This window comes from Tinamus guttatus, unplaced genomic scaffold (genome assembly GCF_059628265.1).
Source record: "Tinamus guttatus ecotype Peru unplaced genomic scaffold, ASM5962826v1 Tinamus_guttatus_pri_ptg000227l, whole genome shotgun sequence".
Classification (NCBI taxonomy): domain Eukaryota; kingdom Metazoa; phylum Chordata; class Aves; order Tinamiformes; family Tinamidae; genus Tinamus; species Tinamus guttatus.
In genome coordinates, this window is record NW_028288761.1 from 3,644,374 (window position 1) to 3,660,141 (window position 15,768).

The following is a 15,768-nucleotide window of genomic DNA, read 5'->3' on the forward strand; positions in this document are numbered from 1 at the left end:
CATGGGGCCTACGGCATCGCACAGACTGCCCATGACTCCAAACTCACTGCGGTCGTTGAGAAGTGGCTGTTCGGCCTCCGTCACTCCTGTTTGCTCCCACAAAGTAAGAGCTTGCAGATACTCTGGCCAGCCTCTGAATCCACGTCCTGCCTACGGCCCTTCATCCACTCTTCTTGCCCGTTTTTTGTATCTGGTATTTCTAATGTGCATTCCTCACAGCGGGGTCAGGAGGCCGGAATCGCCCGGCACGCTGCACACACACAATGAGCTGCAGCAATCAAAGGGGGATGGATAATTAACGCTCAATTACTACCAGTTCTCAAGTATATCCCAATATTGAATATGCATGTGCCTATCTTGGAAAGACAAAGTAAAAAACACTGATAAAAAGTAGTGGGAAATAAACTTTGAGAAAAGTTTAAAAGTTAAATTTCAAGATTCACCTCCTAAATACACTTTCAGAAAACTACAAACAACTTAAAAAAAAAAAAAAAAAAAAAAAAAAAAAAAAAAAAAAAAAAAAAAAGAGAAGCTACCCAAGCTGGCATTTCCAAATACCTGCACGTTTGAGTTCGTAAATGAGAAATGACCAATTCCTATCATCACAATTCCAAAACATAGCACTGCTAAAGTAACATCTACACATATTGGAAGACAAGATCTGTGTGCACATATTCAATAGTAGTCTCGAAGAGAACAATTCATTTAATCACAGCGCACATGTCCCTTGAATACCCACGCAGCAAGTTCAATAGAACAAAACTGACATGTTAGACTAGCCACAAACCATAAATAGCTAATTCAAAGGATTTTTGAGCACACAGAAGCAGACATCACCATATTCACATTTTCTTTCATTTACTGCAGTAAAACTGCATGAGCCTGGCTGTCTATCAGAGGAGTCAATAAAGCAGCATCCACGGGTCCCACTGCCAAGAACGTACAATTCGCCTTTGGAAAGAGAGAACATTTGACAAGAATCAATAGCAAATTGTACTGAGATTAACTCCCCTTTGTCCTCTTCCTCAGCATTTCAGTTTCATCTACAAGGACCTTAGGAAACGGAAAGGCACACACACAGATGTACACGCTGCTCCTTCCAAAGGCTGAGGGGAGAAGGCTGGTTCATAAGTAACTCAAGTAAAAGCAACTGATGGTTTTAACCTTCCCTTTACCTCCAAACCAAACCCAGGCACTACTGGGGATCAGCAGCAGCAATCTGTGGATCCTATGACAGTTTCTCAGTTCTAGATATATGTGAAAGTCAAGCTATACCAAAGTCACCGAGCATTACCAAATTACCAAGTTATAGCTTATATGATACCAGACTAAATCTCAACCTTTGCCACCAAGATCTTCCGTGGCTTGGGAGATTCAGGTGAAAATGCCAGCAGGATATTATGATCCCTATTCCCTCCCATGCTGACTTCTGGCCTGGAACTACAAGCAGCATTGGAGATGCCTACAGACCCCTGTTCCTGGTGATCACATCCACCATTCCTAATGGCGGACTAAATAAACCAGTAAGTTTCTCATAACAAGACACACTTCAAGCTGAAGAAATTCATAGCATCTTAAAGATCAAAAAAACCCTGAATGTGGAAAACATTCCTGCAAATCCTGGACGCTCTTGGCCAGCAGACGCCCCCAGGCAGCGGCGGTGGCCGCGCTCCCAGGCGCCACCGCAGACGCGGCCGCGCACGGATCGCACGGGGCGCTGCCCTTGCGCACACGGCAGCGCTCACACCCCGACAGCAGGCGGGTGCTCACAGACTGCTGCAGAAAGAGCCAGCGCCGGCACGACCCGCCGCGGGCAGAGCTGTGGAGACGCGGCTCTCGTGGCTCCCTCCAGCCGCTGCTGCTGCACTTGATTCTTCCACCTGTTACATTTAGATGTAAAAAGCTATCTTGAGGAATACATTTCGGACACGCAGAGATGAACCTCCCCGGGCAAGCTGGCACTCCGCGCACTCCTAAGCCTGCGTTCACCACCAGAGAATGTTTGGGGAAGCTTTTCCAAGCTGTTTGTAACCCAAACAGTAGGACTTTATGAGAAGTGCGACTACCTCCCAGCCTTCTCCAGGTATCCTAGGAATTTTCTACGGGCTGAACTGAAAAGTGGAAATGCATCTCCTAGCACTTCTCTTGATGCAAGGCAAAGATTACTGAAGTGAACATCATCATTTTGGAGTAGTCCAATTAATAAACTGAGTTTTCCCAGGTGCGTAAAAAACTACATATTTTACCCACATGTTATCCTTAACATCAAAACAACCACAGATCCATTCTTCTCAAGTCGGACTTCTCCTCTTATAAAAGAGGAATGAAATGGGAAAAGGGGCCTTATCTTCCAAATTCATTTCATTATTAAATCAAAAGTTTGCTTGTAGGTACAGGTCTTTCACCTGCAAAGCTTTGTACATTCTGGGTAATTCCCAGCCTCTGATGCAACCAGCAAACGAGGTGATTCCTTCAGCCACGTGCAGAATTAAGCTGAGCTCAAAAGATAACATGATCAACACATCAGGCTTCAAAAAGGAAGAAACTCTTGCACAAAGATCAATCACTGAAAGCCAAAGCAGTTGCCACTGAACTTGTTGCAGCTTTTAACCTATCAGATACAGCTTATAAGGACATCTGTGCTATCAGCTGACTCTAAATCCTCAAACTTTACTTCTCACTAAATTTATGCAGCCATTTACCACAAATGCCCAGTATTTCTCTTTCATTCCAACAGTTTTGCCTAACATTTCCCAAGCTTTTTCATCTCAGCAGAGCCTGGTAGTTGATGATTGCAAACAGGAAACAAGGAACCCCCTCCTTTCCAGGAGGATCTACGATTTTCTTTGCCTTTTAACTTAAATGCCTTATGTCACCCATGATCACCTTTTAACAACTAAACTGATTAGCAGAACAGGCACAGACCATGACAACACTTATCCAGCACAACGTTGACTGGTAATTCCAACCTCTCTACCACAAGTCCAAAGCTTCTTAGGAGGCCTTACGTTAGAGGATAAGGAAGCAAGGCTGTAGCATCAGGACAACACAGCAGCAAAGGGCAGCAGGAACAAGCTTAGGAAACCGGCGGGGCTGGGCAGCAGAAACTCATCACTGCTGACTACAAGCAAACGCTACCGGCAGAGTCGCTCTTGTCTTAAATCTCAGCAGCAGAAATCCAGGAATTTTAACATGGGAAAAAGCAGAGGGTATGAAGGATTTTAGCATTTAAAACCTCAAATTTGTAGTATGATCAGAAGGTGAAACAATATAACCACCAAGTAACCTAGAGTAAAGGATACAAGTTAGGACATCCCTCCCTGTAATCTCCTAATTTGCTCTAAGAGCTGGAATTCCTAATTGGACGCTCAAGAGTCACAACAGCTTTGCTTTTAGAAGTGAACGGCAGTAACAGTCTAGCGGAAGAAGAAAGGAATTTTAACCCCAGATTTGGAAAGACACCTTATGTACCTCTAACACAACCAATACAAAAGACAGGGCAGCAGTGCCTTATTACCAGCAGGTCCCCCCAGCACAGGATTCTCAGTATGAACATGTTCAGAACTGACAGCACAAGATTTAACTGTCCCTGGAGAAAATATCAGAGAAGCTAATGCAGAGGCAAGCAGAGGTCAGAGCGCAGTAGCTGTGCTCTGTGATTAAACAGAGAGCGTTCTTCACAGATATTTTGGAAAAATAATTTTTAAAAAATCCCTTTCTTCTGATATATCCTTAGTTGTTAACTTATGCTTACCACACTTGGAATGGTCCTGTCCTGCCCCAAAGACCATAGGCTACCAACATCTTTATAGCAACAGCTTGGGCTTGTTGAGCTCCCTGGAGAATTGCAGTTAGACCTGGTGGATCTTCTTCACTGAAAGCAGAGGGAAAGCTTCGGGTTTCTGCTGAAGACAAAGTCTTCAGCAAATATTTACCTCGTCCGTCCATTTCAAAAGCTGAGCAGCTTTGCAATAGACTTGCAAAGTCAGAATGCCCCAGGCAACAGCTAGAGGGGTGGCTGCAGAAGGTCAGCTCTGCATTTAAAATTCGTTTATCTGTTAGATGTAGCTGCAAATATACATACATACATGTGTGTGCATATATATACACACACACCCAAGCATACATTACACCAAGGTTATTTTACATACTCATGGATGGTTTTACTGAATTGTTTTATTTTTCTCTCTTACTACATGATCAGTCACTCTTGGTTTGCCCTTTACGCCTCTGCACTTGCTCTACAGGTAACAGTCAAGCAAATCCAACCTCAAGAAAAGAGGGTGCACAAGCACCAGGAGCCGGGCACTACAGAAATACAGAATATTGGCATTTTCTCAGATTCACCATTATCACATATGGAAAAGCCAGCTTTCTCCCCTCTCCATCCCTCTCAAGGAGTAACTGGAGAGCTATCCAGTTGGGATAAGAACATAAACCCCACAAGGTGCACATGGCACACCCACAGCCCTCAAAAAGGTTTAAATACTCTTTGGGTACATTTAGTGTATTTTCTCCCACTACTTTGAGTCATCAGGAGACTTTAAAGAACCTGGGCTTCCATTCATGCAAAGTTAATTACAGGCAAGCTATTTCTCAACCAAACAAGTTTACTTTTCTTTACTAATGGCATATTGAACTGCAGGATTTTACATCACAAATTGTAATTTTTTAAAAGAAAAATCTACTAAGTTTTATACTTAAAATACAGCAGGTATCTTGCAAAAGTAGATACCAAAATGAATGAAAAAAGTGAACCATTCAGAGTGCAAACTGAGTAGGAGAGGACAAACAGGCACACTTATTTCCAAAAATAATTCTTTCAAAATCTGACACTTCAAAAGAAAACATCTAAGGAACTTGAGTCATTTTTAAATTATTCTGCCCACATATGGAGACTCATCTGGTGAAGAGCCCTGCAGACAGGAGATGCGTGAGTATTTTTTAATGGACACTGATTGCCAGTGCACAAATTCAGCCAGAAGTTGCACTGTCAATGAAACAGATTCCTCAGTTAATACCTAGGACAGTTTTATCCTCTGTGCCAATCTCAACAAAACAACATCAGTTTAGCCTCATTTCTATGACGTGGCTTACCCAATCCAATATCAGAAACTGCATATAGATATCTGAGCTCCTCATTCAAGTCACCTTGGGAACCAACAGAGTAAAACAGGCCCTTTCAGGGTGCAGTTCACCTTATCCTGACATACTTGGCTAAATGCTAGTCATAGGCCTTGGGCATTTAATTCCTATTACTCCTCATCAGTATCAAAGGAGCTTAGACTCAAAATCTGCTTTAGAAGAGAGGTGGCTACACAGTACAGCATAAGAGATTAATTCTGCCTATTCTGTTTGAGGAAGTTAAGAAAAAAGGGACGTATTCCATCAATTAACAAATTCTTTAAACAGTTGAGAAGAAGATTACATGAATGCTGCAACGCACAGATAAACAAGATCTGACCTGTACCTCAAGGGGAGAGCAGCAAGACTTACGGTGCCTTTGCTGGTTCACAAAACTCACCGCTCCACCTACAACTCACTTCCCTGCACACCTCGCTTTGACTTTGCTTTTGCCTTAAGTCAAAAGGACATTAGCAATCACACATTATCTAAATAATATTGTAATATATAAACAACACAGCCCTTAATGTTTATCAGAAGAATCCAGCCAAGTGCAGGGCCTGGCTGCTCCCCCACAAGCAACAAACCAGCCCCATCCCGCCACCCCAGAGACGTTGGACGCCCCGCGTCTCCACCGAAGCTCCCCTCTGCCACACAGACGGATACAGGGAATTCTCTTGTATTCGTTTGGTTTTTACATTTGAAGAGATAGAATGCATTTTGCTACACACGGCTGCTCAAATTTCTCTTGGTATTATATCTAGCTTTAAATACAAAAGCATACTTGGCAGGTTTAGCAATTTCCAAATTACACTACACAAGCCGATCACTGCTCTACTTATGTTTACTCACACAAAAGCCTATGTCAGCACAGGTTTTCTTTTAATGACCGTTACCTAAAGCACACTATAAATTCATGAAAACCAGAGCAGTGTAACAGCATCTAGCATACACACACACAAATCATACATACATGTAAAACCATCCCAAAACGGCACAAGATCAATTTAAATTCCATCACTGCTGACACGTGGGCTATAAAAGCGCGCGGGCGGCCGAGGCTGCAGACCTCAAGCAGAAAGGCTGAGCCACAGAGGGAGGATCCACGCCGCACGAGAAGGCTTCCCAGCCACCCATGTGACAGACACTTCCACTGATCCAAAAAACTTGTCGTTAAAACACTTGACAAGACTATTTGACAGCTTTTTTCTTCCTCTTTTGTTTATCCGTGTATCTGTCAATTTGTTTACCTGAAAAACGTGTACATGACACCTCCATAAACAAGATTATTCTTCTACACCAGCAAAACATATTTAACATATTTACAGGTACCTAAAGAAACCAACTGTTTTATCTTTGGTGTGAGGCTTGGCTGTTTTCAGTATTTGCAAACAGAGTAAGATACACACATACCACATGGTAATAACCAAACATAAACCAGCAATAAACAAAAGTTATTTTGCTGAATATGTGAGGATGCTCATTTAAGAAAGCATTCGGAAGGCAGCATTTTAGTTTAAAGAATTTTCAATAGTCCAGCACAATAATTTGAGCAGAATGATAGCACCTACTATTTGTGAAGCTCTCAATCAAATATTTTAGCTATATGAAAGTCTGGCAAGAGAAGGAGGATTTGTACAGTCACCCAGAGATGTGAATTCCTTCAGGTATTAGAATTAATTTAGTATTCCATATGTTAATCTTTATTTCCCCATAATGATCCTCCCCGCAGACAGCTAGTTTTGCTGCTGTTTATCATACAGTCTGCCATTATCAAAAAGAAATGTAAAGCATTACCTAAGCTCACGAAGATCTCTACCTCTCAAGCAAACCGTGTGCTACCTGCTCAAAAGGGTCACACGTGTATTTACACAGCCTAGACTTCCCCAAGTGCTTTCAGACTGAATTCTGCATGTACGGGAGAGTGTAAAGAACATAAAAATCAAAAGGAAGTTATGTATCACTTTCTGCTTCCTCCCCATGTTAATGTAAGGCACTTTAAGAGCATATATTAAATAACCACATGTTTTTTGCACTCCCTCATGACACTTCTGCATTTGCATCCCCTTGAGACACTAAACGAAATGATTTAGCCAAAAAGGCCTGCATCAAGGTTACTAGCCTGGCAAACAGTAACTTTAGCAGGATTTTTTTTGCCTGCATTCAATGAAAATAAGATATTTTCCTTTGCTGGGTAATACCCAAAAGACAAAATGATGATCTCCCAAAACAGGTTGGCAGGATGGAGCTTGTTTGGGGACTTTAAGAATGATTCACTACAGGAAAATTTGCAAATAACCAAAATGGGGTGGGGGGCAGAGGGGAGGAACATAGACTCTAGATTTCGTAACAGACTTTAGAGTATGAATACGGGCAAGAAGCGAAGCCTGACCAAGTCAGAGGGCGCTGCTAACACAGCTAAAGTGGCAGATTTGCTGATCAGCAGCCAAGGGCTCGGCTGATGCATTCAGGAAGGAGCAGAGTTGGCCAAAGCTCTTGCAGCACCAGCCAGTCGGGACTTCAGCCACCTTCCCATTCGCTATCCCTGCTTTCCAAGGACACCAGCACCAAGAGCTTCCCCCCGCCCCAAGAAAAATGCATCAAAACCATATCCTCTGGACAGCTTCAGTTCTTTAACTGCATAAAAAGTGCATAGCTGACAAAAAGGAGCTCCTCCAGGCCACAGGATGAAGACTCTGTGTTTCTCTCTTTTAAAGCTCAGATGACTAATTGAAGGAAGAGCTGCATAATCACAGCACTCACACGCTTGCCTTCTAACTCTGCAAGTCGTCATTAATGGTCAGGGCACGGCCAGCACCAGTTTCATATCAGTTCTGAACAGCTGCTCCTGCTGCTGGTCTGCACTAATGTTATGACTTCTAGCAGATTTTGTTACTACTTCCACTGTAAACACAGTCTGAGTGCTTTTTATAACACTCAGAAAAAGAACTCGGGATGTAAATCGTTTTTTCAAGCTCCTATCAGCAATTTGAGATGACAGCTAAGATGTTTCCATTTGGTTTTGCTTAAACAGGAATTATATCAAGATCAACAACCAAGAAGTAGAACTGGCATTATTATAGTTAAAAAAAAAAAAAAAAACACACACACAGTTGCAGTATATTAAAGAGACAGAAAGGGACAGGGTTGTTTTATTTGTTTTGTTTAAAAAAAAAACCCCACAGGTGCACTGACCTGATCAGGGCAAATTGATTTCAAGACAGATTCCTCTTCTCTCTTCTCAATTGGAAACGATCGCAACAGGTTGCTATAACATTTGAACAGGTTTTGCAGGATTTCAATGCAACAAATCTTGATGAATTTTATTTGAAAGGGAAATCTTAATCGAGCTTCATTACTGCAGTATGAGCGCCCCAGAAGAAAGTGCCCTAACACCATATCTTATCTTTCAATGAATACTCACAATCTCCCTTTAGCTCAACTCTTTTAAGGTTCCAAAGGGCTGAGCAGAGCGGCGCCGGCTCCGTAGGGCCGGGAACGCAGAACACTCCCTGCCAGCGCCCTCCGAGGACCTTCCTGCACGTGCTCACGTCTGGGCCACGAAACGTTATACTGGAAATTCTGACTATAAAACTGCTTAGGAATGAGAGAGAGGTAACTGCAAACTTGCAACAAATGTTTGGCAGCATTCTCTTCTGAGGTATCATTTTCTCTTTTTTATTCTTTTCTCCTGTGATATTTTCCAGGCAGCCTCAGCAGCTAAATTACAAACTCGCTTTTGAGTCCCAGCAAGCAAGGCTGGAGCCCCAATGCCAAGAGGGGTTTTTTTTGGAGAACCCTTCCTAGGATGGGCAGGTAAATCGGAATAACAACGAGCAGATTCTGCAGGCAGACACCAGCTCTGACACCTCTTAGCATCTTAGCGTGGCTGAAATTACCCACATGAACAGCCTCTTTGACATAAATGCACATAAGCCATCCGTATTATAAATACACGCAGAATAAGATTGATCTAATGTTTATAGCATTTTAATACATGCTAATAAGGATACCGCACTGCAGCAATACACTAATTGCAAGCTAAGCAGAGAAGGAAAAGTTTTAGCTGCTATTTTCATCCCCTCACCCGTCAAAAGTAATAAGCTGAGTGGTGATATAGGTTATGTAAATATGCCTGAATTTTTCTGAAGATTGAACAGTTTGAACATAATTTAGTACATGAAGAAAACCAACACGGTAAGTTTTACTAAGGAAGGGTGAACTAACAGTAGCAACTTATAAACATAAGATAACTGAAAAGAAAAATACTGTTTCACCCCACAGAATTAGTTTGCACCAATGAAAGATTGAGACCAATATTTACAAATCCTTTAAATAGGCCAGTTATTGAAGTGGAGCAGAGAAAGTTGAAAGCAGCAGTTTCCCCTTCCAACACAACTGTGATCCATAGCTAAACATCTGTTTTAAATATAACCAATAGAAAACATATTGGGTTCCCTCACACACACTTGAACAATTTCTATTCATTTCTGTTATGATTATCTAAGAGTTTTCCCCTTAAAACCAGACATGTAAGATGCAAACCATTCTCTGTACACTTCTGTCATATTCTCAGTTTAACCACAATAAACTAACACCTTTAAGGGACTCCAACACAACATTTCCTATATTCATAACATTTCTGAGAAATATAATCAAAAACATTTTTAGGGTACCTATGCAGTAATACTTGAACTGAGCAAATTCCAGTCCAGTTTTTCTGAGGACTTTAGGACTAGACACGGTCTAAATACTATGTTCCGTAAGTCAGTTTTATGTATTACTCTGGTTTAAAGCAACAGAACACACTTCTTATCTGGAAAACATATATTAAATTGTGTATGTGCAGTACAGAACATATATAAAAAAAATTAAATGCAGAGCACAGTGAAATAAGCACCCTATTTGGAGTCATTCTAAATAGTTTACTGCATTTTACTATTTCAGGAGTTTAACTCCTCCATGACAGTATTATCGAATATTTCAAGTCATCTTTTTCCAGCCATCATCTTTTGAAAATTATGAATTCATAACTAAAAGAATAAGTTATTTTATCTAATAGCAGAATGAATCCACTAACCACCTATAAAATAACAGCTCACAAAACAGATTTACAGAAGATATTTACTTCTTGGGAGATAATTTGGAAGAAAAATTCAACTGGCTTGAGAAGTCTGTTTTACTTTGTCTTCTGCTAGTACACGTGCCATGCTCCTATGTTGTACTCCACTGTGAGCTTGAAACATATTCTCCAATCTATAGGGCAATAAAGAGGCTTTATGATGAACACATTTAATTCTTTCTGTGATATATGCAAAGCGATTCACTCTTTCCTAAAAGCAAGTTAACTGTAACAGACGCTGTCAGGAAGCAAAAATAAATCATTATTTATTTATGCAACAGGAGTGAGTGGAGCCACTCAACATCTTTGCACCCTGCGTTTCACTTGAGTGAAACCCATCTCTGGTCATGAGAAGAATTTGGCCTAGACTCACTCAAAGTGAGCTAAAACTCCCCCCTGAGATTTGCCATCTGTGTCCCCTTCCTCTTCTAAGGGGCCATCTCAATACCCAGGTACTTGCTGCAGGGGAGCTGGAGCCTCGCTCGGTGCTTTTCTGACTGCGTGTTGCCATTCAAACACATCGGGCTACGGAAAGTGGTTCAGCTCCTCCACAAACATTACGGTCCTGCAGACCACGAGCTGCTCCAGAGCTGACTGGAAATTAAGCACACAACTGTGTTTACAAACTGGAGCTTTGTTCCAAAATCCCCATTTAACAAGTTGTCCATCAAAAGCCTTGTTTTCCTTCAGACACCAATAGCTGCAACAGCCGCAGCCTGCAGTGATGTGCAGGTAGACACCAGGGCAGAGCAGGGACGGAGCGACGCACCAGAACCTGCCCCTTAACCAAGGCCGAGGCGCAGCCCCACGAGCCCCGCTTCGATAGAGCAGGAAGGGCCTGGGGCACGGGCAGGAATAACCCGAGGGCCCCGCGCGGCCCCGCAGCGCCCGAGGGCCCCGCAGCACCCGAGGGCCCCGCGCGGCCCCGCAGCACCCTGCGGAACGGAGGTGCCATCCCCGTCTCGCCCTGTGGCCGGTCCACACAAAACCGGACCTGCGCCATGAAACTTGAACCTCGCACCAGTCCCTCTGAAGAGGACCAGTCACGACCCCAGATTCGACTCAGGGACTACCCACTAACTATTTTTACTAAGAACTGCAGCTGGCAACGATTTTATTTATGCTGTCTACCTCACTGACCCATCATCTGCACCTCAGACAAGGTCTCCGGAAGCAAACGCGTTGTGTTCCCTTAAACACAAAAAGGTTCAACGCCAGCAACAGAGGCAGACAGACAAACAGAAGGACCTCAGAAATAGTTTTTAACTGATGCACTTTAAAGACAAGAACAAACTAAAGTTTTCTAGAGGGTGTTTAGAGTTGCATGCAATGTTATTACCAGAACTTTGCTATTGGCATTTTTAAAATGATCTCTCTGGCTGCTGCAGTGAACATTTCATTTAATGAAAGAAAAAACTTTCTTTGTTGCAAGAAGAAAAAAAAAGGAAAGCGAGACATCAGTATAAAAGCTTTGCTCCATTAACCCGTTAATGACAGTTCCAGGATCAGCAGAAGCCAGCATGTCCCAGTAGTGTTCATCTCTCACGGAATCGCGGATGGGACACGCAGGACCCACCCCCACGTACGGTCCTGCTGCTGCTCCCGGCCCTTCCTGAGCAACTCCTGCTCCGCAGGGAAGATCCGGGCCCAGGCAGTGGGAGAGCTGCGAGCCCGGCGCCTTGCCGGGCCCTCGGTCTGGATGGATTTTAGAAAATAGAGTCATGAAAGAAAAGCACATGACTTCTGCAGAGTTATTTGGTACAGAACTCTAAAAAACTTTCTTTTTTTTTTTTTTTTTTTAGTGTGAGTGAAAACTGCTAATGTCCTCCCTGAGTTGCATTCCCACATCTCTTCCACATATTCTCTGGGAAACAGCACCCAAACGCATAACCTTTTCCATTATCCTTTTCAAAACATCAATTTCTAAACTCTGTTTTCCAACCTCAGACTGATCCAACAAGTCAGAAATTTGCAAGCCCAAAGATGCAACAGGCCATCACGGCTTTAGGTCTTCCAGCTCTAGTGGGGATGAAAAGCACAGCCCGCTGTGACGCTGTATCTACCCCTGCCTGCCGATGTGCCTCCCTGCAGCCCTTACACCAGCCACAGCGGGACAAGGCAGGCGCGTCCCCACCGCGCGCTGCGGGCGAGCGCCAGCCCTGCTTTCCTGCACTGGTCACCGGGGCTGCTCCCGGGCACGTCTCAAAGCCAGAGCGATAAACACAAACCGGGCAAGACGCAGGTGAGCGATAAAGCGACCGGCCTCAAGTCTGTGGCAGTATGTTTTAAAGGACTTCAATATCTCTCTGTGAACAGTCCAAGGGCTTCTGTGGAGAGGAGCTAAAACCCAGCAGCAAGGAACAGCTCTCAGAGCAAGGTCTGGTGACTCAGGAGCTCTGATTCACCCACTTCCTCACTCCACTGCTGCAAGAAGCAAGTACACCGTGACATCCCTGCCCACCGCCACATCCCGGCCCACCGCCACATCCCGGCACGGTGATTTCACCGCTCCAACTGGCGTCGTTTGGAGGGGAGGGATCAGGACTACCCCAACCTGCTCCGTGCAGGATGACAGAGCAACACGGCACGAGGAGCTGCTCCCCACAGGAACCCCGCGGAAAATGGGCAACGGTCCCTTAGTAAAACCTGCTGCAACAAGGGACAGTGGAAAGCAAGTTAGGTAACTTGGGCCAGTAGCGAGAATGACCAAATTTACAACTGTAACTAATAAATAAAAATGAATCACACAAAACTTTTTTCCAGAAATACTACAGGATTTTCGCTTCAGAGTTTTAACCATTTCCTAACACCTGAAGGATGGCAGGATGTTTTGCTGAGATCACGGCACTTTGCCACGTTTTTTTTGCAATCTCTTCAGAGGCAGCAGTATCACAACCTGCCAGGAGGCCGCGCCGGGCTGCACGAGCCCCAGAAGCGTTGTCCACAGTTCCCCTCCTGGAGCGCAGCTTTCCTCAGCTACGATTCCTGGTACACTGCCAGTGCTACAGCAAGCCCCACGGAGACGGCATTGCCACCAAACACAAGGGACCTACGTGAAACAGACCCGCCAGACAGACACCTATTAGGAAGCACGTCCAGCCCAGCTGGTCCATGACACTGGGCGCTATGTGAGCCTGGAAGCTCAGCTGCCCGAGGGGGAGGTCCTGCTCCCTGCTCCTCTTCCAGCCGGCCTGGGAAGTCCCAGCCTCCTCTCTAGAGGTTTTAGTTCTCTCTGTGGGTTCACCCCCTTGCTGTGCTGGTGCGAACCGCTAGCCTAGCACAGATCTATCCCCTGGTTCCTCCGGGGGCAGCGGGTCCCTGCAGGCATCCAGCACACACAAAGCCGAAGAAGAACCAAAGGCAGGATCACACGGCCGGGACAGCCTGAGGGCAGCCACAGCACAGGAGGGAAGCACACGAACTGCAACTTCTGGCAGAGCTAAAGCATTCGAACCGTCGGGGGAAGCACAGAACCGTCTCTTCCAAGAACCAGAGTAGGAAACAGCCCGTGCCGACCGCAGAGCCGCAAACGCTCCAAGCACGGGACGAGCGCTGCAGAGGGGACACCCAGGCTCCGGTCCGGGCGCTGCCAGCAGGGCGGCCCCACATACGCGAAGGGGACCCCCGAGCCGGGCCGGCCGAGCCGGAGGGCGCAGAGCACGTCCCGAGGCCGGGCGCCGGGGCGGCAGCGGGGCGCCGAGAGCGGCCGCACAGCCCCCGCGGGGGTCGCAGCGAGCACCGCGGCACGGGGAGGCGGCGGGCGCAGGAGGGGGACCGAGCACCCAGGAGCGGGACCCGGAGCACAGGCGGCACCGCGGGGGCTGCCGCGCGCGTCCCGCCCTCCTCCCCTGCAGCCCCTTCCCCCGGCGCCTCTTCGCGCCCAGCGGCCTCTTCCTCGCGCGCTGCCCCCATCCCGCGGGCCCGGCCCGCAGGGGACCCGCAGCTCCTGCCCCAGCAGCCGGCCCGGGCGCACGTCCCGCGCGCTCCTCCCGCGGGGCCCGCGCCGCCCCAGGCCGGCTCCGAGTCCCGCGGCGAGGCCCCCGCCAGCACCTGAAGCGCGGCGAGTCCTTCAGACACTCCTCGAAGTCCACGGTCACCTTCATCCTCACCGGCCGCGGCGGCGGCGCCGCTGCTGCTGCGCGCGCGGCGGGGCGAGCCGGAACCGCGGGGCGCGCGCGGCGGGGCGGGGCGGGCGGCGGCGGCGCGGGGCGGGGCTAGACGGGGGCGGGGCGCGGAGCTCCCGACCGGGGAACGGCCGCGGCTGCCGCGCCGAGCCCAGGGGCCCCGCCCTCCGCCGAGTGACGGCTCGGCTGGCCAATGGGAAAAGGAGCAGGGCGACAACAGCCAATGGGGCGGTGGCGCGGGCGGGGCTGCCTCAAGCGGCTTGCGGGGAGGAGTGGCAGCGAGGCCGCCCCGTCACAGGACTGCGGGGCGCCTTGGCCGGCCGCCAAGCGTGAGGGGCGGGCGCAGCGCTAAGGCCGCCCAATAAGCGCGCCCCTCGCGGGAGACAGCCAATGGCCGAGCGCGCCGGGGTGGCTACCCCTCCGTGCGTCCGAGTGAGTGGCAGCCGGGCCGGCCAACGGAGCAAGGGCTGCTGGCAACGCGCCAATCGGCAAGCTCCGTTGCCACGGCCACGCGGAAGACCAATCCCAGCGCTCACAGCCAGGGAGGGGGCGGCCCCTGCGCTGCCATAGGCTGAGCCGCTTGTCTGTCGTCGCGCCGGCGTTCGGCTGTCGCGATAGGCGGCCGTGTCGCGACAGGCCGCCGTCTGTATGGCCGTGTTGGTGCTCTCCACAGCTTGCCCCTTTTCTAGTTCATTAAGAAACAGTAAACAAGTAACTTATATATATATATATATATGTGTGTGTGTGTGTGTGTGTTTGCGCGCGCACATATATATAAATATATATAAAAATTTTTGGCAGGGGGTGCCACGCTGTGGCCCATTTGCTGGCAGGCAGATGAGCTGCGTGGGGAGGGTGGAGGCGGCACCATGCCGTGTCCGACAGGGCAGCCGGGGAAGCCCAAGCCCCCCTCTGCCACCAGGTCACCCTCATGAGTGACCAACATTTTACGGGCATTTGTAGAAGTGCAAAAACCATGGGCAGAGGGACCCCTTTTCCTCCTCCTCCTCCTCCCCAGGACAAGCAGGAAGGCCATGCTCATGGCCACGCGTGCAGCCCCACACTGTGCCTCTTCCTGGGCTGTGCTCCTGCTCCCACTGTCCCATGGAAAATAAAACCAGAGCTCGAGATGGAAATCCTACATTTTTTAAAATTTATTGCTGGCACGGCCAAGACAAGAGCTCGCAGGTACCCGTTCTGCATGTTCGAATGGTGCAGGAGCAAGTTTTAAATCTGCCGTGGAGAAGTTACGCCTCCACTCTCACCCTTATTCTGAAGCTTAGTTTGAAGCGCTAGACGCTGGAAATGGCTCACGTGCTCTTTAAACACGTACTACTTACCCGAGGCTCACGGCTGCTTTTGAAGGAGAAACTTCAGCAGTTTTTTTTCCTGTGGAAA

The 15,768-nt window shown here is 47.3% G+C and overlaps 1 protein-coding gene across 3 annotated transcripts in view; it reads right to left on the reverse strand.

The window, feature by feature from the left end:
• The window catches only part of ACAP2 (ArfGAP with coiled-coil, ankyrin repeat and PH domains 2), a 59,124-nt gene extending 44,720 nt beyond the window's left edge, over positions 1-14,404 (reverse strand). For all 3 annotated transcript variants that reach the window (XM_088525550.1, XM_088525548.1, XM_088525549.1), the window contains exon 1: positions 14,297-14,404. In XM_088525550.1, the coding sequence (XP_088381676.1) occupies positions 14,297-14,349 (53 nt within the window). In that variant the 5' untranslated portion in view covers positions 14,350-14,404. The remainder of the gene's footprint in view (positions 1-14,296) is intronic.
• Positions 14,405-15,768: the final 1,364 nt, after the last annotated feature.